General features: G+C 46.8%; 2 protein-coding genes across 3 annotated transcripts in view; one reads left to right on the plus strand and one right to left on the minus strand.

The window, feature by feature from the left end:
• The first annotated feature begins 12,945 nt into the window (after window positions 1-12,945).
• On the plus strand, window positions 12,946-18,881 carry SNRNP35 (small nuclear ribonucleoprotein U11/U12 subunit 35). The gene is made up of 2 exons (XM_044243499.1): window positions 12,946-13,028; window positions 18,013-18,881. Exon 2 carries the CDS (start codon window positions 18,016-18,018, stop codon window positions 18,754-18,756), a length of 741 nt encoding a protein of 246 aa, XP_044099434.1. The 5' UTR covers window positions 12,946-13,028; window positions 18,013-18,015; the 3' UTR covers window positions 18,757-18,881.
• Window positions 18,882-22,234: 3,353 nt separating this feature from the next.
• RILPL1 (Rab interacting lysosomal protein like 1) overlaps window positions 22,235-27,699 on the minus strand; it is a 42,340-nt gene continuing 36,875 nt past the window's right edge. Inside the window, exon 7 of one of the 2 annotated variants that reach the window (XM_044243500.1) lies at window positions 22,235-22,729. In XM_044243500.1, coding sequence (XP_044099435.1) covers window positions 22,585-22,729 — 145 coding nt within the window. In that variant the 3' untranslated portion in view covers window positions 22,235-22,584. Of the gene's footprint in view, window positions 22,730-24,889; window positions 25,388-27,699 lie in introns of those variants that run through there. The other variant, XM_044243501.1, reaches the window with a different exon arrangement.

Below are 27,699 nucleotides of genomic sequence, written 5' to 3' on the forward strand. Positions count from 1 at the left end.
ATCACCATCCATCTCCAGAACATGCTCATTCTCCCTATACCCATTAAACACTAAAGTTAAACCCACCAACATTCTACTCTCTCTCTCTATGGATTTAACTACTCTAGGTCCTTCATACAGATGGAATAATACAATATTTGTATAATTCCTTTTGTGCCAGCTTATTTCACTTAGCATAATGTCTTCCAGGTTAATCCATGTTATTGCAAAGATCAGAATTTCCTTCCTTTTGGGCACCTGGGTGGCTCAGTGGGTTAAGCCTCTGCCTTCAGCTCAGGTCATGATCTCAGGGTCCTGGGATGGAGCCCTGCATCGGGCTCTCTGCTCAGCAGGGAGCCTGCCCCCCCCCACCGCTCTCTGCCTGCCTCTCTGACATGTGATCTATCTCTGTCAAATAAATAAATAAAATCTTTTTAAAAAATTAAAAAATTTAAAAAAAAAGAATTTCCTTCCTTTTAAGGCTCAGTAGTATTGTATTGCATCTACACATAGACCACACACACACACTTTTTTAAACTACACTTACGCATTTTTTAAAATTTTTATTTATTTATTTGACAGATAGAGATCACAAGTAGGCAGAGAGGCAGGCAGAGAGAGAGATGGGGAAGCAGGCTCCCCGCTGAGCAGAGAGCCCGATGCGGAGTTCGATCCCAGAACCCTGAGATCATGACCTGAGTCAAAGGCAGAGGCTTAACCGACTGAGCCACACAGGTGCCCCCACACTTACGCATTTTTAAACACAATTTTAAACATAAGTATTATTTATTTTTACTCAATAATACATTTTTATTAATATATTTTAAGAAAACATACTCTGAAGAAAGCTACATTTACCTACATAATAAAGACTCAATGAGGACTAGGTAACAGTAAGACATCCTTAGTAATTAGAATTAAACTTACCTTCTAAGGCTAAGATTAGAGTAAAAATGACATCATTTGCAGGAATCATGCACTTGTAAGGATTGATCTTAAAATGAGTGACTGAAGAAAACCACGAGACACCCAGCATCAAACTTAAGCACGACTGTATCAACAAATTTCAAGTTGTAACACAATCAAGTTGTAATCTACCCGAATAGAAACATCTGTCAATAAAAGGAAACATGGGGCCCCTGGGTGGCTCAGTGGGTTAAAGCCTCTGCCTTCAGATCAGGTCATGATCCCAGGGTCCTGGGATAGAGCCCCACATCAGGCTCTCTGCTCAGCAGGGAGCCTGCTTCCCCACCCCCCACCTGCCTCTCTGCCTATTTGCGATCTGTCTGTTAAATAAATAAAATCTTAAAAAATAAAAAAAGGAAACAACATAATCAGAATACATACATCTATCTGTTTTACAAATATTTATTTATCACATGGTTTTCTCCTCCTTCCCATATAATCTGGGCTTCTGAACTGTGACTCTAATGGCAGGGGACTTTCATTATGCCTCAAGAATCACACGGCATAGGATTAGAGCAGTACATACAGAAGCCTGGGTCACCGTGATTAGCTTGCAAATGAGAAAGAGAAGCAACTTCTGGAAACAAGCCAAGTTTTTTTTTGTTTGTTTGTTTGTTTTTAAGTAGTCTACACACCCAGCATGGAGCCCAATGCAGGGCTTGAACTCATGACCCTGAGATCAAGAGTCTGATGCTTAACCAACTGAGCCACTCAGGCACCCCCTAGAAAGAGTATTTTATATAGCATCAGAAGCTTAATACCAAAATTAATAGTTCTATATAGAACTGTAGTCCAGATTTTTTTTAAGACTTTTTTTTAAAAAAGATTTTATTTATTTATTTGACACAGAGAGAGACACAGCGAGAGAGGGAACACAAGCAGAGAGAGAGAGAGAAGCAGGCCTCCCGCCAAGCAGACACCCCGATGCGGGGCTTGATCCCAGGACCCTGAGTTCAGGACCCAAGCTGAAGGCAGATGCTTAACGATTGAGTCACCCAGGCGCCCCTTAAGACTTGATTTTTTTTTAAAATTTATTTAATTCAGATGGGGTGGGTAGGGACAGAGGGAGAAGGCAAGAGAAAATCTCAAGCACATCAAGGCTCTTAGCATAGAGCCCGACTTGGGGCTCGATCCCAGGATCCTGAGGTCATGACCCGAATTGAAATCAAGAGTCAGACACTGAACTGACTCAGCCTCGGGCACCCCTTAAGAGTTTATTTTTAAGTTATCTCTACACCCAACATGGGGCTCGAACCTCTGACCCTGAGATCATGCTTGACTGAGCCAGCCAGTCACCCCCCCGTAGTCCAAATTGAAGGATGTTTTCAATTTTGCCAAACAACTAACTAAAGAGATTGGACAATGGTAGATAACTTTTACTGTAATTTCACATTTCACTGGCGGTGGGGTTGTTGATATTGTGAAGCTAGGAGGCTTGTATAAAAAAAAATGATCTAGTTCAGCTTGGGAGGAAGTATTTCTCGAGGTACAATGAGAGTTATCAGCAACAGCAGACACCCCCTTGCCAGCCAACTGGCAGTGCTGTTTCATAGTCTAGGACTACTGAAGCAGGGGAGTGCAGTTCTAATGTTAAGTTTTGTAAGGGCTGAAGCAGTATAGTGGGATAATTCTTCTAGGATATTTGTTAGATTACACAGGGTAGTTTCATGATAAGCAAATTCTTCCCAGGGAGCCAACATGCCTATGGCCACACCAATTCTAGCAATCATCAACCTAAAGCCCTTTTGGTTCTATGAGGGACTGTGGGGTGTGTGGGCAAGCAGATAGACAGATGGGTTTTTACGAGTCCTAGCATGCATTGTCTAGTGACCCAGGCATTGTTAATGCATTTGAAGGGTAAGGTTTGGCTAGTTGTTTTTCCATAGGGGTTTGCCAATATGGGTAGATAATTAAGGGGGCTGCCGTGGGAGCACAGCAAGATTGATTTGCTCCTGTTTTATCGTCCAGAGTGGTGCTACTGATGATTGGGAAGAAGAGTTGGCACAGAAGGAAGATAGGGGTCTTGCAATGTAAGGTTTATCGAGGTCCCAGGAAGGCTAGAAGCTAGCATTGGTTTGATTAGAGCAAAAGCTCTTCCAAGAATTCCAATGACAGGGCTTTTGATGAATCATTCCCCTGGAGATTACTGGACCCAAGCATTGATAATAAGTTTCATGGTTCATCTTCGGCTCTGGGATGTCGGGGCAGAGGGCAGTAGCATTAGGAGAGGTGGATGAGATACAGCTGCAGCTTGATGGATGATAGCAAAAGGTTGAGACTTACATCTGTAGAGACCACACTAGGTCCCAGGTGGACATATCTTACACAAGAAATCAAATTATGGGCATGAAGAATGTCAAAACAGGGAAAGGAGGTTAAAGAAAATGGGGTTAGGGTACTTCAGGGGTGAAGGAGCAAGGGTATTGGGTTAGAGTCATCACACATGATCTTTTTTTTTTTTTTAAAGATTTTATTTATTTGTCAGAGAGAGAGAGGGAGAGAGAGCGAGCACAGGCAGACAGAATGGCAGGCAGTGGCAGAGGGGGAAGCAGGCTCCCTGCTGAGCAAGGGGCGGGATGTGGGACTCGATCCCAGCTGGGACCATGATCTGAGCCGAAGGCAGCTGCTTAACCAACTGAGCCACCCAGGACTCCCCATTGCACGTGATCTTAATCTGCGGGACAATGTTATTGTGCGGAGAGGAGTGAAGAGAGGGCATTTTGTATTTGGTTGGAGTGTCTCTTGTGACACACCCAGCAGTTCTTGGCGGGGGGTCTCCTGGGCTATGGCTTGGGACAGCTTAAGAACAGAGCTGGTATTCCGTTCAATCCTCTTTGATGAAACATAGTAGTAGAATATTCTTTTTTTTTTTTTTAAAGATTTTATTTATTTATTTGAGAGAGAGACAGTGAGAGAGAGCATGAGCGAGGAGAAGGTCAGAGAGAGAAGCAGACTCCCCATGGAGCTGGGAGTCCGATGTGGGACTCGATCCCGGGACTCCGGGATCATGACCTGAGCCGAAGGCAGTCATCCAACCAACTGAGCCGCCCAGGCGTCCCAGTAGTAGAATATTCTTAACTGGTTTTTCATCTTGAATGTGCATAGGAATTGAGAACAAAGGGTAGAGACTCAGAGAACCTAGGTGGTTCAGTCAGTTAAGTGTCTGCTTTTGGCTCAGGTCATGATCTCAGGGTCCTGGGATCAAGCCCAGTGTCGGGTTCCCTGCTCAGCAGGAGCCTGCTTCTCCCTCTCCCTCTACTGTTCCCCCTGCTTGTGGGCTCTCTCTCTTTCTCTCTCTCTCTCAAGTAAAATGGAAATAAAAATAAAATTTAAAAAAACCTTTTAAAAAAAGGGTAGAGACTATAGGGTGTTAGGTCTTATTATTTTTTAAAGTATGTTATTTTTAAAAATAATTTCTATATCCAACATGGGGCTCGAATTCATGACCCCAAGATCGAGTGCACATCTACTGATTGAGCCAGTCAGGTGCCCTGGTGTCAAGTCTGATTAAAGCTTAAAGGTCAGGGCGCCTGGGTGGCTCAGTGGGTTAAGCCTCTGCCTTTGGCTCAGGTCGTGATCTCAGGATCCTGGGATTCAGACCCGTGTTGGGCTCTCAGCTTGGCAGGGAGCCTGCTTCTCTCTCTCTGCCTGCCTCTCTGCCTACTTGTGATCTCTTTCTCTGACAAACAGATGAATGAAATCTTAAAAAAAAAAAAAAAAGCCTACAAGAAAGTAAAGGAAGTCTTCGGTTAAGAAGTCATACCGAGGGAGCACGCAGAGGTCATGAATGACTTCAGGCCAATACTGGGTCGTGGAAGAGACAAAAGGAAAAAAAAATGAGAATTCAAGTAAAAGGAAGGTTCCGAATCTGGTCTGGAATCTTGAGTATCAACTGCTGGCTTTGGACCTTGTCTACTTCAGTTCTGGGTCTCTAAAAGGGGAGTGACTCTCCTGTCATTTTTAGGATGTGGAGCCTTTTTAAATGAGAAACATGAATCCATGCATGAACCAGCCCATTGTAGCTTTGCTGCACACAAGGGGATTAACAATACCGAAGTCCTTTCCTTTACGTCTGTAATGAATCTTTAAGTTTATATGTCTTCCAGTATATCATATATATATATATATATATATATATATATATATTTATTTATTTATTTATATTTATACACACACACACACACATATATAGAGAGAGGTCACTTGCCCTCTACTTTGTTACAAGGAGACATTCTCCTTACAGAATATATATGAAAGGCCAAAGTTATTAAAGATTCATTCTACATTGTGTACCCCAGGAGAAGAAAATACAACCTCAAGAAAACATATATCCTCTTGATATACATATATAGGGTCAAGGTACCCTAATTGGGAATAATTTTTTTTTCTAATAGGTTTTGGCCACTGCTTTTGCTGTTGCTTTCCTGCAAAGAAACGCCTCCATTTTGTGAGAAAACATACTGATTGTTACCACAGGGGAAGCTGGATGAAATCAATTTGCCAGATGTTAAAAGACCTGTGGGGAAGAGGAACTTGATGTAACGCAGCGTGATATGGTTTCCCAGGATTGTGCAAGGAGCAAATTGTACATTTTGAAATACTAGTTGGGCAACAGTTGGAGACAGCTTCCAATAGCATTGTTGTGCCCATAGGGCCATTTAATTGTGCCCCAATGTGTCACACAGACGAACATTTGTAAATCAGAAGTTTGAAGCGTCACATCTTTGGTGGCTTGGGTACCATAACAATTGCTCTTGGCTTTAGGGGTATCAAGCTTGAAATGGACTTTGAACTTTTATAAGAGCTAAGCTGGAGGGAAGGAGAATGGAGTCAAGCAGTTTTAATAAGTTTTGGAGTTTTTTTAAAAAAAAGATTTTATTTTTAAGTAATCTCTACACCCAACATGGGGCTCAAAACTATTACCCCAAAATCAAGAGTCCCATGCTCTACTGACTGAGCCAGCTTGGTGCCCCTAAGTCCAGAGGATGTCAGGAACCCTGCTTCCAGAGCTTACCAAAACCAGGGATGACCCCCAAAAGCATATCTGCTATCTGTATAGACGATGAGAGTTTTTATTATCGATTGGCTTTTTTTTTTTTAAGATTTTATTTATTTATTTGACAGACAGAGATTACAAGTGGGCAGAGAGGCAGGCAGAGAGAGAGAGGAGGAAGCAGGCTCCCCACTGAGCAGAGAGCCCGATATGAGACTTGATCCCAGGACCCTGAGATCATGACCTGAGCCGAAGGCAGCGGCATAACCCACTGAGCCACCCAGGCGCCCTCAATTGGCTCTTTTTAGAGCATGTAATTCAGCTTGTTGGGCCACGTGAAACTTGGATAAAGATTCTGCTTCCGTAATTTTTTCAGTGGATACTAGATTATACTGCATTGTATTTTTCTTGATCATTTTTTTAAGATTTTATTTATTTGAGAGAGAAAGAGAGTGCATGAGGCAGGAGGAAGGGCAGAGAGGGAGGGAGGAAGCAGGCTCCCTGCTAAGCAGGGAGCCTGATATGGGGCTAGATCCCAGGACCCTGGATCATAACCTGAGCCAAAGGCGGACGCTTAACTGACTGAGTCATCCAGGTGGCACCTGATCATCTTTTATATAAGATCAGGGGCACCTGGGCGCCTGGGTGGCTCAGTTGGTTGAGTGACTGCCTTCAGTTCAGGTCATGATCCCGGACTTCCAGGATCGAGTCCCGCATGGGGCTCCCAGCTCCTTGGGGAGTCTGCGTCTCCCTCCGACCTTCTCTCTGATGCTCTCTCTCACTCATTCTCTCTCGAATAAGTAAATAAAATCTTAAAAAAAAAAAAATATCAGGGGCACCTGAGTGGCTCAGTGGTTAAGCCTCTGCCTTCGGCTCAGGTCATGATCCCAGGGTCCTGGGATTGAGTCTCACATCAAGCTCTCTGCTCAGCGGTGAGCCTGCTTCCCTCTCTCTCTGCCTGCCTCTCTGCCTACTTGTGATCTCTGTCTGTCAAATAAATAAATAAAATCTTAAAAATATTTTTTAAAAAATACTATAAGATCGATCAGTCAGTAAACCAAATAAAATCAGTATTTGAGAAGGGAGTTTCACAAAAGTCTAATTGAGGGGTAAGGAATGAGTCAGTTACAAGGATGAAATTGTAAAAACTCAGTTGAGTTTTGAGGGGTAAGGGAAATAAGGTAGCAGGATTGACAGGACAGTGAGAGGCTGAAATGTTTGGAGAGGAAGGAAACTGTGGTTCAACTTTTGTAAGTCTGCTGGCAGATAGGTGCTGGGTGTGGTGGGAGTCTAAGTGTTTTAACTGGATGTGGAACTACTATCTGTAGGAGAGAAACCAGTATGAGTTTTTGGAGGCAGTAATGAGTATAGAGGCAGGTTGCTAGGACATGGCATATGGGAGATGAATGTTTGGCCATGGTCTCTAACTGAAGACTATAATATCCTATGTGGTGTTACAGGCCTCCAAGCCTTTGGGGAAGGATTCCCAGATGAACAAGAAGGATGTCATAGCATTGTGGAAAAGACGAGCTGTTTTTTAATTTTTAAAGATACAAAGGTCGGTTGCCTGCCTGGCTCAGTTGGTGAATGTGTGATCTCGAATGGTGAGTTTGAGCCCCTTACTGGGTGTAGCGATTATTTAAATAAATACATACACTTAAAAAAAAAAAAAGATACAAAGTCATCTTGGGCCTCTTGAGGGCATGGGATCGATCAGGCTTGCAGTGGAAGGCAATGTAAGGGTTGAGCTGTGATGAATAATTGGGAATCCAAAGGCAACAACTGCAAGACCCAGAAACCCTGTGTTTGTCTTTTAGTTTGGGGTTGAGGGACCTGGGTGAAGGTAGTAATTTGTCTGGTTCTATTTTTAGCCCATCCAGCAAAAGGTGGCCTAGGAATTTGACTGAAGCAGAGCAGAGTTGTAATTTATGTTTAGAGCGTTGCGTCCTTTGTTGGCTAATTGTTTGAGAAGGCATTTAGTTAGCATCAGTGGGACAAGCCTTTAGGGTGGGAGAACATAGTAATAAATTATCGAATAAATTATCTATATATTGTAAAGCATAGATAAGCCAGGGAAATCAAGATCTTTTCAGTCAGCAAATAGAAAGGACTTTCAGCATATTCCTCTGGTAGGACTATCCAAGTGTATTATTGTTGATTATACCATGCAAAAGTAAAAAGATACTGACTTTGGGGGCTGATAGGGATGCTGAAGAAGGCACTGCACAAGGCAATGACATAAAAAGTGGTAGTTTCAGCTGGTATGTTAGAGGAGGGTGTGGGAGTCAGGAACAATAGGGGTACAGGGTGTGACTGTATTGGTAATTGCCCTAAGGTCTTGAACAAAATGCTTTCCTCTATTTGGGGGCTTTTTAACTGGAAAAATGGGGTTAGTACAAGGATTAGTAGTGGGTATGATCAATCCTTTGTTGATAAAGTCTTATATAACAGGAGTTATTCTTTTAATGGCCATAGGGCTTAAAGGGTATTACTTAATACCTTACGGCCTTTAATGGATCAATTTGAATAGTTACTGGGGGAGTCAAGATTATGTGTCCTATACTGGTAGAAGAGGTTGCCCACAAGTGGTCGGGGAGCACATTTAGGAACGGGGTTGGTGGGGGGAGAGGGGTAGGGGGAGTGGGGGAGATGTGAGGGTCGGGGCAGTGGACTGACTAGGGGGAAGTACTGGGCAGATCAGTTAGGAATTTTGAAGAGTGAGAAAGCAAATGTAACAGCACTTCATTTTTATTTAGTCATAGGAAATATAGGCCTGGTAAGCCTGCAAAAAATTTCTTCCTAACAAAAGTGCTGGAAGGTGATGTGCCCAGTTGGCTCAGTTGGTAGAGTAGTGACTCTTGATCTTAGGGTCCTGAGTTTGAACCCCACGTTGGGTATGGAGCCTACTTAAAAAAATAAAAGAAAGGGGTGCCTGGGTGCCTGGGTGGCTCAGTGGGTTGAAGCCTCTGCCTTCGGCTCAGGTCATGATCCCAGGGTCCTGGGATTGAGTCTCACATCAAGCTCTCTGCTCAGCGGTGAGCCTGCTTCCCTCTCTCTCTGCCTGCCTCTCTGCCTACTTGTGATCTCTGTCTGTCAAATAAATAAATAAAATCTTTAAAAAAAATAAATAAAAGAAAGTGCTGGCGATGAGGGTACCATTTTGTTTTGCCTTGTTGAGTGCCAAGAATGAACTCTAGGGGTTGAGATAATGGACAGTTGGTGGCTGATTAGTGACCCTGATCATGATTAAGTGCTTTTGTATTCTTGAGGCAGGGGACTAGAAAATAGATCGGGGGTTGAGGATTGAAGGAGTTGCTCCAGTGTCTATAAGAATGTCTTGGAGGTACCTGGGTGGGTCAGCATCCAACTCATGATTTTCATTTGGGTTGCAATCTTGGGGTAGTAGGACTGGGCGCAGTCTGTCTGTCCTTCCCCCACTGCTCCTCCCCCGCTCACACTCTCTCTTTGAAATAAATTAATTAATCAAATTATATCATAAAAAAAGAATAAAACCATCTTCATTCTGAATTGTTATGGGAGTTTCTCCATTGGGGTTTTCTAGGAGAAAGGGGAAAAAAAATCCCCATTTTGTCCTTGGAACATCTCTAATCTGATAGAGGAATTGGTTTTGAGATTTGTGGGTTTTTTTTGAGAGAGAGAGAGAGTGCACACATATATGCATGAGTGAATGGGGTAGTGGGGTGGGAGGCATGTGCAGAGGAAGAGGGAGAAAAGAATCCTAAGCTGGCTCCATGTCCAGCATAGAGCCAGACTCAGGTCTTGATCTCAGGACCCTGAGATCATAACCTGTGCCAAATTCAAGAGTCAGATGCTTAACTGACTGCAGCACCCAGGAGCCCCATGATTTTTTTTTATCTTTTGGAGCCATCTTTTATATTTCAAGCATTCCTTTTTGAAAGATCCAGAGTTTTTTTGTTTTGTTTTTGCTTTGTTTACAATTCTTTTAAGTAGGCTCCATGCCCAATGTGGGGCTTGAATTCATGACCCTGAGATCAAGAGTGGCTCACCCTACTGAGTGAGCCAGCCAGGTACCCCTGAAATGTCCAGGTTTTTGCAAAAGAAACAGGTTTTATCAGTTGAGTCAAGCATTTTAACGTGGATTTGGGAGTTTGTCATTTGTAGAGCCCTAAGGTTAGCCATTAATTCTTTTAAAAAAATTTTTTAAGTTGGGGTGCCTGGGTGGCTCAGTGGGTTGAGCAGCTGCCTTCGGCTCAGGTCGTGGTTTCGGGGTCCTGGGTTTGAGTCCCGCATCTGCTGAGCAGAGAGCCTGCTTCCCCCTCTCTCTCTGCCTGCCTCTCTGCCTACCTGTGATCTCTCTCTCTCTGTCAAATAAATAAAATCTACAAAAAAATTTTTTTAAGTTAAAAAAATGTTTTAATTTTTAAAAATTTGTTATTAGCTTATCATCTTTGCCAATCATGCTAGACCATGAGGAGTTTGGCCTGCTGGTCAGGGTCATGTTGTCTGACCAGAGTTGAGACTGAATAAAGGAGATCCTCTAGAAACTTGGATTAAAACAATTTGATCCTTTATCCAATCTAAGGGTTCCAGAATTTTCGACAAACACTTTTTCGAATCTATCAAAAAACTGTAAAGCAAGTTCTTCCTTTTATTGTTTTGTTTTGTACTGCCTTCTAATTTATTTGAGGTGCCCACATATGGGAAATCATTTTGACTTAATTTGCAGCTGTATTAGAAGTTTTTTTCTAGGGCCTCATTATGGGAAAGTTCAAAGTCTTGTAAGGATTTTTCCTACCCAGCTTTATTCATCCATTCTTGGTGCTGTATAGGTCCAACAAGCATGCATACTAGTTGGTAAAGGTCAGAAGGGTCTGGATTAAGGGCACTGATAGTCCAAATTAGTTGTCAGGTGAACTCTTTCGAATTTTCTTTTGGGTTAGGAAAGTCTTTTGCAAGATTAAGTTCTGTTTAGGATCAGCATGTAACAGAAAAAATAGAAAGCATGCAGTGGGGGACGGAGAACTGGAAATGGAAGATGCGGAAAAATTTTTGATTCAGTGTTGCGTTGTTCTAATTGTTTTCATCTTTGACTTTTGAGTTTTTTTCTTTTACAGCAGCTATCACTGAGTCGTTTCTTTTGAGGGCTTATAACCACCAACTGAGACAGGCTTCCACTGATTTTGTGAAGTATGATAGCTTCCCCTTTCCAACTGTGTTCTTAAATACACCAGTTTAGGGACGTCAAAGGTGCCCCAACAAGGCCAGTGACGTTTTAAATGATATTTAGTGATCTGCACCCAGGTTGAGGAAGCTCCCCGGGCCATGGATTTTTGTTTGTTTGTTTTAAGATTTTATTAATCTGTTTAGAGAGCCAGTGAGCACGAGTGGTGGTGGGCAGAGGGAGGGGAGAGTAGCAGACTCCCCTCTGAACAAGGAGCCTGGGGCAGGGTTCCAGCTCACAACCCTGAGATCATGACCTGAGCAGAAACCAGATTAGCCACCCGGGTGCCCAGGGGCCATAGTTTTTATCTGTACAATCAGCAGGCTAATCATCAAAAGCTGTTTCTGAGAGACTGGTACCCATTCTGTATTGGAGGAACCCTCCCCTGAAGGGCTAACAGTTCTGAAAGGAGGAACTCTACCCCCAGAAAGTCTCAAGGTGCCCGACTGGCTCAGTCCATGGAGCATGAGACGCTTGATCTCAGGGTCCTGAGTTCGAGTCTCACCTTGGGTATATAGAATATTTGAAAATAAAATCTTGGGGCACCTGGGTGGCTCAGTGGGTTAAGTGTCTGCCTTCAGCTCAGGTCATGATCCCCGGGTCCTGGGATCGAGCCCCTCATCGGGCTCTCTGCTCAGCAGGGAGCCCGCTTCCTCCTCTCTCTCTCTGCCTACATGTGATCTCTGTCAAATAAATAAATAAAATCTTAAAAAATAAAATAAAATAAAATCTTAAAGCGGGGGGAGGGGGGAAGGAAAGAAAGAAAAGTCTCCTGAGCTCTACCGAGGTGGGAAACCCCCCCAGGCCCCCCATTATAGAAGCTGCCCTAAGAGAAGCAACACAGGGCTGCGGTGCTCACTTCGGCAGGTCCAGACCTCCGCAGGAGGTAATTAGGTTCTTGCACACTTTTTCCGCCGCTGCTCCACACTGTTAAGGGAAAAACCTCTGGAGCGAGCCTATGAGCGAGGAAAAAGGAGACAACTCTTTAATGCGGTTTGCAAAGGGCGAAGCACCATCCAACTCAGTTGGTGTGCCCGACCCTGGGGGGGGGGTGTATTTATTTATTTATTTGACAGAGAGAGATCACAAGTAGGCAGAGAGAGAGGAGGAAGCAGCCCGATGCGGGACTCGATTCAAGACCCTGAGATCAGGACCCCAGCCGAAGGCAGCGGCTTAACCCACTGAGCCACCCAGGCGCCCCCTTGGAGGGGTTTTTAAAGCTTGTTTACCCCAGCGAGGGAAAAATTTCAGCTGGTATGGGTTTGCCCACCTATCACTTGCCCTCTTTTGCTCAAGGCTGCGAGACGGAGAGAACCTTCCAGGGGTTCAAACCTCAGCATGTTTATCATGATTCCGAGAGGGGCTGCTCTTCGGAGAACTCCACAAAATGGTGGCTGATGCAAGATGGAGTCAGGGTTGTCAACCCTTCCCTAACCCTTTTTCTTCTTCAGTGGGAACCAGCACACGCATTCTCTGAAGACACTAGGATATAATCCAATTCCCAAAGTGAGTCTTGAGAGATGACAGTCGCGCCGAGCGGACAGATCCCTTCGCTACGGAGGGCGAGTCTGCTCCTCCCAGACGACTAACCGCACATTCGATAGTCTTTCAACTCAATCGTCCAATCAAGCAATTTCTGTCGTCGTGCAAAAAATTAGAAAAAAGCGGAAGGCTTCTTCTCTTCGGCGATGATATACCCTCGAGGCTCAATGCACGTGGATTAAGTTTCTTAAAAGTAAAAACAAAACAAAACAAAAACACTGCTCGTGGCGAATCTGCTTCTTCCAATATAAAGGTTCGTTCGGGCTAGCGCCAGGAATCTCCCGGCGCTTGGAGTCCGTGGAGTCCGCTGGCTTCAGTGCGAAGGGAAGCCGGAGCCTTGCTGAGGTAAGTGGGAGCGGCCTGGCGGCAGTAGGGCCCACTCCGACGGAAAGGACGAGGGAATTCGACCTGGACCTTGCGTCCACTCGTGGAGGGGCCGCCATGTTGAAGCCTGGCAAAGTCGGGGGAAGCCCTTCTGGGGTTGTGTTGCGGAAAGCGGGGGCGATAGCTGGGGTGGAAGAAGAGCCCCTTTTCCCACTCAGCGGGTGAGAGTTTGGGGGTTTTGGCGTGGCGGGGGGCAGCCTCGAGGGCCAGCAGTCCGGACAGCAGGGCTACTAGGAGCATAGGCCTTCCCACCCAGACTTCCGCATTCGCGGCTGCGGCGCCACTGCGCATGCGCGGGAGGGCTCCGTGGGTCCCGCTTCAGTTTTGTTTCGCGCTTGGATGGAAAGCGCGGGAATATTCTAAACTCGGGGGCTTTAGAAAGGGGAAGCACACTTTTCCACGCTTTGTTGGACGGTTTCGTAATAACTGATCTGCGTCATGAGTTCTAACTATAAAGCACATTCACAGACACTGTCTTACCTAATCTTCACCATAACGTAGTGAAGTGTCACGTAGTTTTTCAGAGGATTTAAACTTTGGACGGACTAGGTCTTAACCCTGGTGTTCTCAGGATCTCGTGTTCTTGTTCCCTTTCCCCTCTTTTGTCTTTAATGATTAATTTCCCCGTCTACCTTCATCCCCCACCATTCAGCGCTCGCATCTCATTTGAGATTTATGAATGTTTATGAAATGGTGACATTGACCAGAGAAACTGGAAATCTCAACATAATGCAGCAGAGGAGGGGATACTTCCAGGAAGATGGATGAGAAACCGTGAAGTTTGCTGCTGTCCTGGCGCTTGGTTTTAGTTTTCTTCCTTTCCTCTCCTCTCCTCCCCTCCCCTCCATTCTTTCTTTTTCATGCCACTTAGGTTTTTTTTGTTGTTTTGTTTTTTGTTTTTAAAAGATTTTATTTATTTGAGAGAGACAGAGAAAACTAGCAGGGGGCTAAGGGGCAGACGGAGCGGGAGAAGCAGATGCAGACTCCTCACTGAGCAGGGACCCCCGTGTGGGGCTCTTTCCCTGGTCCCTGAGAGGGTGACCTAAGCCGAAGGCAGACACTTAATGGGCTTAGCTACCCAGGCACCCTGGCATTTAATAATGATAGAAGTATACCCATGAAGGAGAAAGAAAATTCAGACTATCCCTTTGTAATGCTCTTCAGATTTTAATTTGAAGAACGATGTGGGATACAAAGGCAGAAGAAAAATTATTAAATTTCCTTCCTACCTACAACCCTCTGACAAGTCCTGGAAACAGGCAGAGTGACATTCCTCTGGGGACCCAGCTGCCTTGATGCTGATACTTTGCTAAGGGCAAAAGGCAATCTTAGCCCAAACCCCAGGATCCTGTGAGTCTACTTTAACATATGAAAATTCCTTTGGAAACTCCCTTTATCTCTGTCCCCTCAAGATCCGTGTTGGCAATCATTCCCCAAGCATATGACCCACCGATATACATCAGGGGTCTCATGACTAAGGTTTTATTGGACAGTAATACATGACCTTTTCCCCAAAATAGCCAGCCCCCTGAAAGTCCTGGAAACCTTGTTTCCAAAATTCCTAGAGACTTCTACGATCCGTAACCCCCTCCCAACTTTCAAGTTGGGAGGGTGCAGCTCTTTCTGCCCTCAGGTCCTGTCCCCATGCTTTAATAAAACCATGTTTTTGCACTGAAATGTCTCAAGAATTCTTTCTTGACTGTAGGCTTTGAACCCTAATGTCTTTTACACATTAAAGAATTATTAAGGCTTTGAACAGGAGCTCAGTGGAGAATAATATCAGTTTTATTTGATGGATCTTTTATGACCTTTCTTCTTGGTTGGGGAAGGGATTCTTCCTCAGCCTCAAAAACACAGAATCCTCTTGGTTTTCGTTGTTGTTTTTGCTATCTCCACCTTCACAGTTTTCTATTTTATGACAGCTATCTAAGGAAATACTAAGAACTCAAGTCCAGCTCTGGAGTGGTCAAAGCCCTTGAATGTAACTCCCTGGCAAAGCTACTTCTTGGCCTTGTGATTTGGGGCAAAAGAAAGCTTTTTGTGTGTCTCTGTCTCACCCGAAATGGTACTAATAGTAGAACCTATGTCCTGACAGTGTTGTAAGGGGAGGGGCATTAAGTGCTTAGCATGGTGCCTGGCACCTCCTAAGTCTTTGATACAAGTTAACTCTAATAAGTATGGTCCCTGTGTGTGTGTGTGTGTGTGTGTGTGTGCGTGTGTGTGTGCGCGCAACCCTGTGATGGAGGATAGGGGGTGTGGTCTAGAATGGTAGGGCCGGTAGAATGGAATTGTTAAGAGACTGGAGCAGGGAAAGAGTCAAATAATGTAGTGCTCTCTCTTACTTTCTTCTTTTTTTTCATATGGAGAAGTTCCAGCCACAAGAGAGAAGGAGACAATGAGTTAGAGGCAGCCCCCAGAGGGACTGAAATCCTCTCATCTTGCCACTCCAGCTGTTTTTTTTTTTATCCTTTTACGGATAAGGATACCAGAGCTGCCTTCTCCCAAGTTGCTGGTTAACGATGACGGGCATATATACTCTCCTTTTATACTGTGCTGGCGGACGGTATAAGGTGGTTTTGCCTCTCAGTTCGTAGTCTTCATCAGGAAGTGTCCTAGAAGGGAGATAAAGCAAAGCATACACTCGACTAAAGAGTATTTGCTGTGTGTTCAGGGGAAAATGTGCTTGGTATTACAGAAGAGGTGCCCTGAGCTGTGGGACAGATGAATTTGCTTCCTGCCGAAGCGGCTTGGAAGGATCAGTAGAGTTTCCGTAAGTGGAGATGTGGAAAGGAAGACACTGTTCCCAGGAGAGGAAATTGCACAGAGGAGGACCCGGAGCTGGGGGATAGGGCGCAGTTAAGGAATGAGGAGCAATCCTGGGTAAAGAAGATCTTGCAGTGGCTGTGGTGAAATGATAAGTGACAGTCAGAGGTCTTGAGTGCAGTGCCATTGATTTTGGATTTTATTCTGTGTTTGGTCTTTTTACTGGGAAAATAATCCCATAGTGCACCCTCCCTCCATGACCCATCAGATGAAGAAAAAGAAAAGTAAAAAGATCCCTGAGGAAAATACAACCAAGAGGGGAAAAATTATCGATATTTTAATAAATATCATGGAAAGATATTATGAATGAGATTACTCATAAATTTGACAGAGCCCTCATTTGTTTGTTTATAAAAGCCAGCTCTGCAGCCAGCGTGGGGCTGGAATTCATGATCCCTAGATCAGGGGTCACATGCTCTGCTCACTGAGCTGGCCAAGCACCTGGAGTCCTGGTTTTAAGGTAACGAATCTCAGTTATGGCTCTAAAGTTTTATAGAGGCGGTCACGTGAGCAGTAGCAGTATCTGAAATGTTGGCAAGCTGTATTATTCCAGCAAATTCCCCAGAATGTGTATCAGTTACCGTGTCAACAGCCTCTCCTCTCAACTTAAACTTTCCCATCCTCTTAAAAAAAAAAAAAATTCTGGGGCACCTGGGTGGCTCAATGGGTTAAAGCCTCTGCCTTCAGTTCAGGTCACAATCCCAGAGTCCTGGGATCGAGCTCTGCATCGGGCTCCCTGCTCAGCAGGGAGCCTGGTTCCCCCACCTGCCCCATCTACCTCTCTGCCTACTTGTGATCTGTCAAATAAATAAATAAAATCTTAAAAAAAAAATTCTCCTGTATCAGAATGAATCACAGTTGCAGTACGCTTGCAGGGCTAAAGTTCCCTTTGCAGTCAGTTCCCAGGCCTTCAGGCATGAACAGATTATCAGCCAGGGGATTGGGAAGAAAGCCCATGTTGCTTTTGAACCGGAGTCAGTTGCTGCCGGGTTGCTGTAATTTCAGCTATGCTACCTGTTGCAAAATAACCACATCCAAAGCACCATTTTCCCTTGTAGTTTTACCAACAGTCCTTCCCTTTCTTATCTTTTAAGGACGCATACCAAAACATTCATAGAAGAGCATGTAGGATCTAGAATTTCTTACAGAGTCATCTAGGAGTGGGGATGCAAGTGAGGCACAGGTGAAGTGAGACTGGCCACGTGTTGGTCAGAGTCAGGTGACGAGTTTGTGGAGGGCTATGCCATTCTCTACGTGGGTACATGTTTGAAATACTTGACAGTAAAGGGCTTTTAAAAACACCACTTTTGGGGGCGCCTGGGTGGCTCAGTGGGTTAAGCCTCTGCCTTCGGCTCAGGTCATGATCTCAGGGTCCTGGGATTAAGCCCCCCATGGGGCTCTCTGCTCAGTGGGGAGCTTGCTTTTCCCTCCCTCTCTGCCTGTTTCTCTGCCTACTTGTGATCCCTCTCTCTCTGTCAAATAAAATCTTTTTTTTTTTTTTAAAGATTTTATTTATTTATTTGAGAGAGAGAGACAGTGAGAGAGAGCATGAGCGAGGAGAAGGTCAGAGAGCGAAGCAGACTCCCCATGGAGCCGGGAGCCCGATGTGGGACTCGATCCCGGGACTCCAGGATCACGCCCTGAGCCGAAGGCAGTCGTCCAACCAACTGCGCCACCCAGGCGTCCCTCAAATAAAATCTTAAAAAAAAATAAAAACACCATTTTTCATAGCCGTTCCCAGGCTGGTTTTCCTATGACCATTTTAGTCAGAAAGGTGAGCCTGGATTTTGATCTGCATTGCTACGTTGTAATGTAGTTGGTGAGTGTCCCGATGTGACTAAATTGGATGGCTCATGGATTGTTCAAACTCAAGCACGTTGCCCTTTGCTTCTTCCTGGGATGGAGTGTAGATCAGCGGGTGACCACGTCTTGGAGCCCCACTGTCTGGCTTTGATACTGTTCCATCTGCTCTGTGACTGGGAGGCCTCTGGCTCTGGGTCCTGCTTCCTTCCCTACTGAAGGAGGGAATAACAGTATCTTCTTCCTGGGGTTGTTTGTTGTAAGGATGAAATGAGTAGGTCATAGTAGGTGCTCCATAAAAGCTTGCTGTGATCCCTCCTAGAACATGAACGATTGGATGCCCATTGCCAAGGAGTATGACCCGCTTAAAGCAGGCAGCATCGACGGCACTGATGAAGACCCACACGATCGCGCCGTCTGGAGGGCAATGTTGGCTCGATACACCCCCAACAAAGGCGTCACAGGAGACCCCCTCCTCACCCTGTTTGTGGCAAGACTAAACTTGCAGACCAAGGAGGAGAAGTTGAAGGAAGTATTTTCCCGCTATGGGGACATCCGGCGGCTTAGGCTGGTGAGGGACTTGGTCACGGGCTTTTCCAAGGGCTATGCCTTCATTGAATACAAGGAGGAGCGTTCTCTGATCAAAGCCTACCGGGATGCGGACGGCCTGGTTATTGACCAGCATGAGATATTTGTCGACTACGAGCTGGAAAGGACCCTCAAAGGCTGGATCCCTCGGCGACTTGGAGGGGGTCTAGGGGGGAAAAAGGAATCCGGGCAGCTAAGGTTTGGGGGGCGCGATCGGCCTTTCCGAAAGCCCATTAATTTGCCGATTGTTAAAAATGACCAATACAGAGAGGGAAAAAGGGAAAAGCGGGAGCGATCTCGGTCTCGAGAAAAACACTGGGACTCTCGGACAAGGGACCGAGACCACGACCGTGGCCGGGAGAGGAGATGGCAGGACAGAGAGGCAGCCAGGGTGTGGCCAGAAAGTGACTGGGACAGAGAGAGGGACTTCAGGGATGACAGAGCCAAGGGGAGGGAGAAGAGGGACCGAAGTAAATAGAGGCCCACCGCCACCACCAGAACCCAGACGAAGACACAGCATAGACAGAAGCACAGAGAGATCTGTGTTGCTGTTAAACAGTGTGTATGTCCAGTGCTTGAATAAAACTCGCTGATGGTGATGGAGTCTGGAGTTAAGTTTTCTTTCCAATCTGGGGCTGCGGTTTAAGCTGGACATGCTGATAGGATGAAATTTCATCTTGTTGTTCCAGGGACCCATGATTCAATAAACCTGAGAAACAGTTTTGTCCTCACCAGCACTATACAGAAGGGCATGTGGCAGTGGAGAATTCTCTCTTAATTTGGCAGTAGAGAATTTGTTTTTGTGACCTTTTCTCCGTTCTGTTGAAATTGACCGTTTGGGGGGGCTTGGCAAAAAGATGACCAAAAATCATTTGCATTGCTTTCAGATTCCTGGGAACCCAAATCTGGTCAGAGTACGTTCTATCTTTTCCATCTTTATGTCTATAGTGTAAAGGTTTGCCGAGCTGAAGTAAAGAAGGGACAGAAAAGTGAATTCAGGGAGAATGTCCAGAACTGTGTAGCAAAGCCAGTGTGTGAGCAGTGGCCTAGGTCAGCAGTCAGCTACTCTTCAACAAATGTAATTCCATTCTGAAGGTAAATGCTGACTGCCTTTTTCTCTTCCCTGTTTTGGGCAGGGAGGCTGGCGTTTAAAATGAAAAACCCAAGTTGCAAGCCTCTAGGGCTCTGGTTTGTGAAGCTCCAAAGAGACAGTGATGGTTAAGCATCTGCCTTTGGCTCGGGTCAGGATCCCGGGTCTTGGGATCGAGCTGGCATAGGGCTCGTGGCTCAGCAGGGACCCTGCTTCTGCCTCTCCCCCTGCTCATGCTCTCTCTCTCTCTCTATCTCTCTGTCTCAAATGGATAGATAAAATCTTTAAAAAAAAAAAAAAAGTGAGCATGAAACAAGTGAAGAGAAATCAATGAAAGGCTGCTATCCAGTTCTGATTGATTTGTCTTCTCCCTTTTGGACATCCAACCTCCCGTCTGTTTGGGGGCTGGATATATTGACCTCAGTTTCTGAGGGCTTTGAAAACTACCATGCTCTTCACAGGACTTTCACAAAAGTGACACTTAGCATTTTTGTTTTACCAATGGCTGTATCTTTGAAAGCTCAGGTTCTTAAAATTCAAGATGCTTCATGCAAAGTAGAGGACTTTGTATCAAGACAACACATTCACGACTAGGTTTTTGCATTCCGAGTACGAATCTCGTTGTTACGAAGGGAACCTGCTCTATCTTAAAAGTGTTGTTGGGGGGCACCTGGGTGGCTCAGTGGGTTGAGCCTCTGCCTTCAGCTCAGGTCATGCTCTCAGGGTCCTGGGATCGAGCCCCGCATCGGGCTCTCTGCTCAGCGGGGAGCCTGCTTTCCCCTCTCTCTCTGCCTGCCTCTCTGCCTACTTGTGATCTCTCTCTGTGTCAGATAAATAAAGTCTAAAAAAAAAACAAAACTGTTAGACGTTTGAACGGTTTTCGAAAAATAGACTCTTTCCTTTGTAAATTTCCAGTGCAGAATTTTACCATCTCCCACATCTCAAAAAACAGCTGTGCAGGAACACCCCTCTGATTTCACTCAGGTTTCACAAAGCGCTCCTTATTACGGCACCTGAAGTATTTTATGGGCTAGAGTTGGCAGGTCCTTCAGCTAAAAGAGCAGTCCACATCAAGAAAGCACGTGTGGTGAGACAGCATCAGAAGAAAGAAATCCATTCACAGAGTTTATGCCGTCCAAGCCACAGTTATCAACCCTGGGTATAAGAACATGGATGGATTAAACAAATACACACACTCAGACCCCATCCTCGACATGCAGGCTTCATCTTGTATGGGTCCTGATAACTAAACAAAACAAAAAAATTGGTAGAGGCCCCACAGCAAGGACCTTAGCAGTAGCCCCATGACAAAGGCATACACCCTATCACCTGGCAAGTAATTCTTCTAGTTTATTCTGCAGACTGACGTACATGTACGAAAGTGTGCAGTGCTGTTTTAGGCAGTAAAAGATCAGAAGGAAGCTCCCTGTCCATCGCTGGGGCCTGGGCAAACATGAACAAATTATGCATCCACATGGTAGTCCTTCCACCTTGCACAATTACATCTGATGCTAGAAGATTCTTTGTTGTGGGGTGCTGTCCTGCGCATCGTAGGGCGTTGAGCAGAATCCCTGTAGCCTACACCCTGAATGACAGTAGCAGTCCTGACAACCAAAACACCAAAATCAACTCCAGACATTGTCAAATGTCGCTGGGGGACACTGAGACCCACGTCTTAGTACCGATGTGGAGTCATCTCCAGGATATTCTAAGAAAAGAAAGGTACGGAATAGCACATATATATAGTTTGCTGCCATTTATGTTTAAAAAAAAAAAAAGTAAAAAATATATTTTGTTACATAACCACATGTATATTTATAAGCTCTTTCAAGAAAGACACTCAAGAAACTGGCAACACTGGCTACTCCTGGGGAAAGGGCAACTAAAGGTGGCCGGGGGGAGGGGGTTCTTCATCGCCTGCTTTTATACTCAGAATCAACTGATAAATCTCGTGGCCAATCAGGTTTGAGAACCACCGTGCAAAAGCCACATTATCTTGTCTGATCGTTATTTTCAGCAATCTGGAAAGTTCCCATCGACTCTGTAAACCAACCTGATGGTTTCTTAGCAATGTGTAGATTGCGGACCCATCCGATGTACTTGTGTTCTGTTAGCGAATGTTACCTCTCTCAGTCTGTCAGCACCCAGCCTGTGCCCTGGGTCCTCTGTGAGTGGGAGTAAGACCATGCTATTTGGGCAAAACCCCAGCTCACCAGCTGCAGGCTTCTAGCTCTCTGTCTGCCACCCCAGCCCCATGAGTCAGCCTGACATGTGGTCCCCAAGCAATCGCTTCACCCACCACCCTCGCACTGGCGAGCCTCCCCCCTTCCCCCAAGTCCTGTATCCCCTAGGCTCCTCCACCCCATTCCAAATCCGCTCCGGCACACTTGTCTTCTTTATAGGAGACCAAGTGTTTGATACACGGGAGGCTAAAAGGAGGAAAGAAGCCAAGGGGGAAAAAATACAAATGAGAAAGGTTGCAACGTCTCATCCTTAGCAACTTTGGTTAGTACTGCATAACTCAGCTGATTCCAAGGCACTTGCTCCATGCTCTAGGCTGTGTCAGTAACAAGGTGAGAAAAGAGAACCCCTGGCTCTCTCTTGCAAGTCATCTCCAGCTTCTGGGCGGGGCTGTCGTCCCTATTTTCTGTTGCTTCCCATCTAAGTGGGGCCAGCTCGCCTGGTGACTTCAGAGGCCCTGCTTATCTGATAGACGCATCCTCCCTATTATGCTACCCTCATGACAACTTCCTGAGTGATCTAATGAGAATCTACCACTTCCCTGCCTCCCACTTGATCGAGCACGACAGATGTGTTAATAAAACCTCTACACACGGAATTTCATACAAAGCAAGTAAAACAGCAGTTACAGTGCATGTGATGTATTTGGCTTAAAGAAGCTTGTGTTACTGAAGTTAATGCAAAAGTCTGGCCTCTGCTCATGGTATTATTAAATATATATCCTAAGGGATCAGTCATCTATTATAAACGGTGAGAGCCCTGGGTATAAATAAACATGTCTTTCGAGTTTGGCGTCAGTTTTTCAGTGTGCTTCCTCAAAGCAGACAGTCTGTTTGAGGGATCAGTTCTGAGGGTGCTTCTGAACCCAGAGGTGTGCAAGGTCGAGACACCTGGGGCTGTCGGGTTCCACTGCGGGCGCTGGCGGGGGACAGTTCCGGTCCGAGGGCGTGGGGGCAGGGGAGGTGGGCGCCGCGGTCACAGGTGCTGCAGGGCTTCCTGTCCTTGCTCCGTGTAACCGTCATCGCGGTGGGAGTTGGCCCACTGGCCAAAGGACTCCTGGATGTGCACGTTCCTCTGCGTGTTGGCCAGACGCTTCTTGTCGCGAGAGAAGAAGCTAAACCTTTTTGGAAGAGAAAGAAAGAAATGAGAGCCGGGCCTTGGCTGTGCACTGTAGAGAGTTTTTGCCATGCCAGGACATAGAGCAGCAAATGTGGAAGGAAGCAAATCAATTCAAGGTGGGAAAGAGAAAGTGGGGGCGCGGATCAAAGTTATTCGAGAAAGCAGCAGGGTGATTCTGCCTGTCACTGTCCCCGAACCTGGGAGGTGACACAGTGTGAATGCAGCATGCACGTAGGTGATGTGTGATGTGGCTCCTCTCTTACTTAAACACTGCTGACGGTCTCTTCCCATTACCGATGGAAATAAACAACGACCAGAAACAGACATCTGAAGTTTCTTTACCCTAATGATGCGGAGAAGGTAGTAACTGAAAGCCACAGAGTTTAAGAGGATCCTGACATAAAGAGACGAATGTTTTTAAGTTGTTAACGGAACATGACTCAGGAAAGTACATATGCAGCACTCCGAAGCCCGGATTTCGTGGATATTACCGCTAGAGAGGAGTCGGAAGTAGATATTTTAGAAAAATGAGACAATTGAGAAATAAGTGAGAGTACACACGGTTCTGTCATTGGATCAACACTGTGACTATTGTACGTGAATGAAACTGAGGAAAACACCAATTGACAGTGTCAAAAACTGACTTAAGGGCGAAAGCCTTTAGAAGTTAGCACCATAACTCGCTACATGGCAGCAGCTGATGTAGACAACGAGAGCTGATGCAGACAACAGCTCGGATTCCTGGGGCACCCGAGTGGCTCAGGTCATGATCTCAGAATCGTGAGATCAAGCCTTGTGTTGGGCTCTGCTGGGCATAGAGCCTGCTTCAGATTCTGTCTCTCCCTCTCCTTCTGCCCGCCCGCTCCCACGCTCTCTAAAAACACCAAAAAACAAAACAAAACAAAAACCTGAAACAAAACCAGCTATGACAACTGATCGTTGATCAAAGTGAACCATCTGATGCCTCAAAGATGAAGGAAGAAATCGCAGGCACAAAGCTTATACACTGGCCCATTAAAATTTCTTTCTAAATTTTCCTTTAGGCTCCACACCCAATGTGGGGATTGAACTCACAACCCTGAGATTCAGAGTCACATGCTCAGGGCGCCTGTGGGGATCAGTCAGTTAAATGTCTGATTCTTGATCCGGTTTAGGTCATGATCTCACGATCTGAGATTCTCTCTCCCTCTGCCCGCCCCCTCCCCACCGCCTTGCTCGCACTCCCTCTTAAAAAAAAAAAAAAAAAAAAGTCACACGCTGTATGGACTGAGCCACCAGGATCCCTAAACTGGCCCACTTATTTTTTGAGAGAGAGAGAGAGAGAGAGATAATATCTTAAGCAGACCCCATGCCCAGCATGGAACCCAATGTGGGGGGCGCTCAGTCCCACAACCCTGAGATCACGACCTGAGCTGAGATCCAGAGTCGGGACATTCAGCTGACAGAGCCACCCAGGTGCCCCAACACTGGCCCATTTCAAACAAGGCCGTCTTTGGCTCCACCTCCACGAAGACCAGGACCAAACCTGAGGCAGCCCGCCTTGAATTTGGGCTACTTTCGCATTTTGGTGTCTGACCTTAGTAGGAGAGATAATAGCTATGTTGTGTTTCCCGGGGGCAAGAACGAATAGGGATGCATGGCTGAGAAACTAAAACTTCCCATCAACTCTTTTTAGTTCTCTCTGCTCACCTATTAGCCTTTTTTTTTTTTTTTCTTTTAAGTGTTATGGCCCATCCAGTTCAGTTTTGGGTGAAAATTTTACTCTTCTGGGGTTAATGGACCCTATGATCACCTCCTACCAGGAATAAAGTGGTCTTTCTTCGAAAGCTGGGGCCAGCCGAGGATATCTAGAGAAATTACCCCTCCCGGCTCAAGTGTCTTTTCTCTATAGCAGACATGTACACTGAAGAGCCAAGGCACAACGGTCCTCTCCTGGGTTACTTGTGAGCTCCTCCCATGGTGTCACTGGGGCAGTCAGTGAGCCCAAAACACAGCAGCAACACATCACTGTTACTTTTCTCCTCTACCTGTGTCAAGCGAGAAAGCCACATGCCACTCCCTGTCCAAGGGGGACACAGAGAGAAACAAAGCATGGGTCCCCTCCTCTGCTCTTCCTCTTTTAAGGACGGCCACATGGCTTTCTGAAGTGGCTTGGCAAACAAAAGCGGTTTAGAAAGCTAGGGCGTGAAGGTCAGAAACAGCGTTAGTGTCACTCCGGGGGGCGGTGCGGGGGTCACAGTGGGTGTTGACTACTGACCCGTCACTTAAAGGACCTTCTTTACTGCATCATGGACAAGGTGGTTTTTAGAATGGAAACAGAAAGAAAAAAAAAAAAAAAGACAAAGAGAATTATCGGTGACAGGGCCGAGAACGCCACGGCTTTGCTCGTGCAGGTCAAGAGCCTCATGAGGGCACGTCTGAAATCACACTCGACACCCACTTCAGATGGGAACACGCAGGTGACGGCCATGCAGCTAAAGTGGCCAAGGAAGGCGGGCCAGCCTCAGCAGAGCCGCAGCACACATTGCAAAGACACAGCTCCAAACCAACCCACAAAAACCCAGTGCCTACAAGGGAAACAAGTCTTCGGATGGGCTGCAGGGTGGGGTCATCTAAGATCAGTCCAGCTGCTACCATGGGCAATACGGCTGTAAAGATCCTGGTTAGAGAAGTACAGATAGACACAGAGAAGATAAAAACAGGGAGGCATGAAAAGTAAACACACTGCACACGCAGACTGGCCAAAGGGTTTGCTTACGGGAGATGTCACGGGTGGAACTGTGTCCCCCTCCCCAAAACTCACGGTGCAGGTCCTAACCCCCAGTAGCTCAGAAAGCGACTCTTTGGAGATAGGATCCTTGTAGAGGTGGCCCATTAAGACAGTTATACTGGAGAAGAGTGGAGCTTTTTAAAAGGGGGAGATCTGGACAGAAACGCGCCCCCAGGAGGACCACAAGGTGAAGGTGAAGGCCAGGGTCCAGGCGATGATTCTTGCGTGCCGGCAAAGGCCAAAGAGGGCCAGCAAGGCCTCGAAGCTGGGAGAGGCGTGAGCCCTTCTCCCTCACAGGCCTCACAAGGAACTGCCCCTGGCGACACCTGCGTCTGGGGCTCCTCACCTCGCGAGGCATGAGACAAAGTGTTTTGGCTTGAAGCCCTGACTGCAGCGCCCCCGAGGGAAGACACGGTGGCCCTTGGGGCTGAGAGGCAGGCCTGGGGTCTGGAAGAAGGGGTCAAACCCACTGTGGGTTAGCGGTGACACCCGTGGGTGTCTTCCATTCCAGCGCGTCTCCCCCGACAGCCACATGCTGCAGGCTGCGGGTCCCCAAAGAAGGCAGCCAGGGGGTGTGCAGGAGAGAAGATGAGGTGGCCCGGTTGGGCTGGGCAGGAGAACGGAGGCAGAGAGCCTCAGAAGCCACGCCCCTGCGGAAGTCAGAGCTGACGGTGACTATGAAGGAGCTGCTCCAGTCAAGCCACCAGAGCTGATTTTGAACAACTCTGATTTTTTTTTTTTTTTAGATGCTGGCTGGGAAGAGAGAGGCATGACTGTCTCAGATGAGGCTGGGGATTTCTGTGTTTGGATTTACAGCTGACACACTTCACAGAGTAGCTGGGAGTTGGCATCTTGGCAGAACCCACACGGGTATCTTCTCATGGTGACGGAAGAGGGGATACCTTTTGTCAAACGAGTGGGCCCAATCCCCCAAGGCCAGGCTGTCAGGGGCTCCAAGCCACACGGTTCTGCACCAACCTCTGCCAGGACCCCTTTTAGCCTAGCAGCAGCCCCGGAAGACACAGTCATGCAGGATGGCCCCAGACCCAGGGTGACAGGTTTGTCTGCCTTCATCTGGGGTCTCATCAGGGCTCAGGCCGGTGCCCAGGGCCTTGGGACACCTGAAGGGTTCTGGCTGAGTGACTGTTATGTGTTGCTGGACGCACGGCCCCCTTCCTTCCCTATGCCAGGTGCCTCCCTGCAGCTACCCCGTCCTCTAGAGGGGCAGCCCCTTCTGCGAAAAAAAGGCTGACTTGTTTCGGGTGATCATTTATGTCCTGGATATGGTGTAGCTGGTTTTACCTACTCCCTCCCCACTGACGATTTCTAGAAAACTCAATCCAAATGAAGTTGCGGCAGTGGCATTTCAGGCGGTGCAAGGCGCGGCTGTGAGGGAGCTATTTCTGGGCTGAAGCGAGGAGGGCGGTGGGTAGGAGGACAGGGACACAATGCAGTGCTGCCACGACTGTCTGAGGCTTCGGGGCCGCCTACTCTGACGGCCACCCTTGCTGGCATGTGTGACCAGCTGTTCTGCTGTCTCTGTGGCTGTCCCTCTGTCCCCGCTGCCTGCCTCCCGGCTCTGCAGAAAGCTGTTGCGCATGCGCATGCGCACGCGCGCGCATGTGTGTGTCCGCAGGACTGTGGCCGAGAGACGCAGGCCACACAAAGGGGGCGCTGGTGCCTGGTGGCCACTGGGGACAACACTGGAGTCATTCCGCGCTCCCTCGTGACCTTCCCAGGCGGTGCCAACCTGGACTCTCCGGCCAGCAGCTGCTGGGTCACAAGCTATTCTTGGACCGTCTTCTGGGTTCAGTTGTGACTGGCGGCAGGAGTGTCTGTTTCCCTTCACCAGCTCAGCCCAGAAACGTAGAGGCTGACGTCCTTGGCTCATGGTGCACTTGCGAGATAAGGGAACTGGGCAGTCCGCCCACAGCTGGTGACTTGGCGTGGGGTGAGGAAATGGGGGCGGGGTGGGAGGCGGAAGGCATGGGTTCAAATCCCGAACTTTGACCCTTCTCAATGGTCTGATCTAAAGGAACTGCAGTGGGCTTCTCCGGGCCCATGATGCATCTGAGAAATGGAGTTAATTGTCCTAGCTCTGAGCTTCTGACGGGGTGGAAGATACCTTAGTTCGGGTGGTGTGAGCTGATGAAGCCCCTTCAAACCTCCATGGTAGTTATGTTCACTTGTTGGTGGACGGC

Source organism: Neovison vison, chromosome 3, assembly GCF_020171115.1.
Source record: "Neovison vison isolate M4711 chromosome 3, ASM_NN_V1, whole genome shotgun sequence".
NCBI lineage: Eukaryota > Metazoa > Chordata > Mammalia > Carnivora > Mustelidae > Neogale > Neogale vison.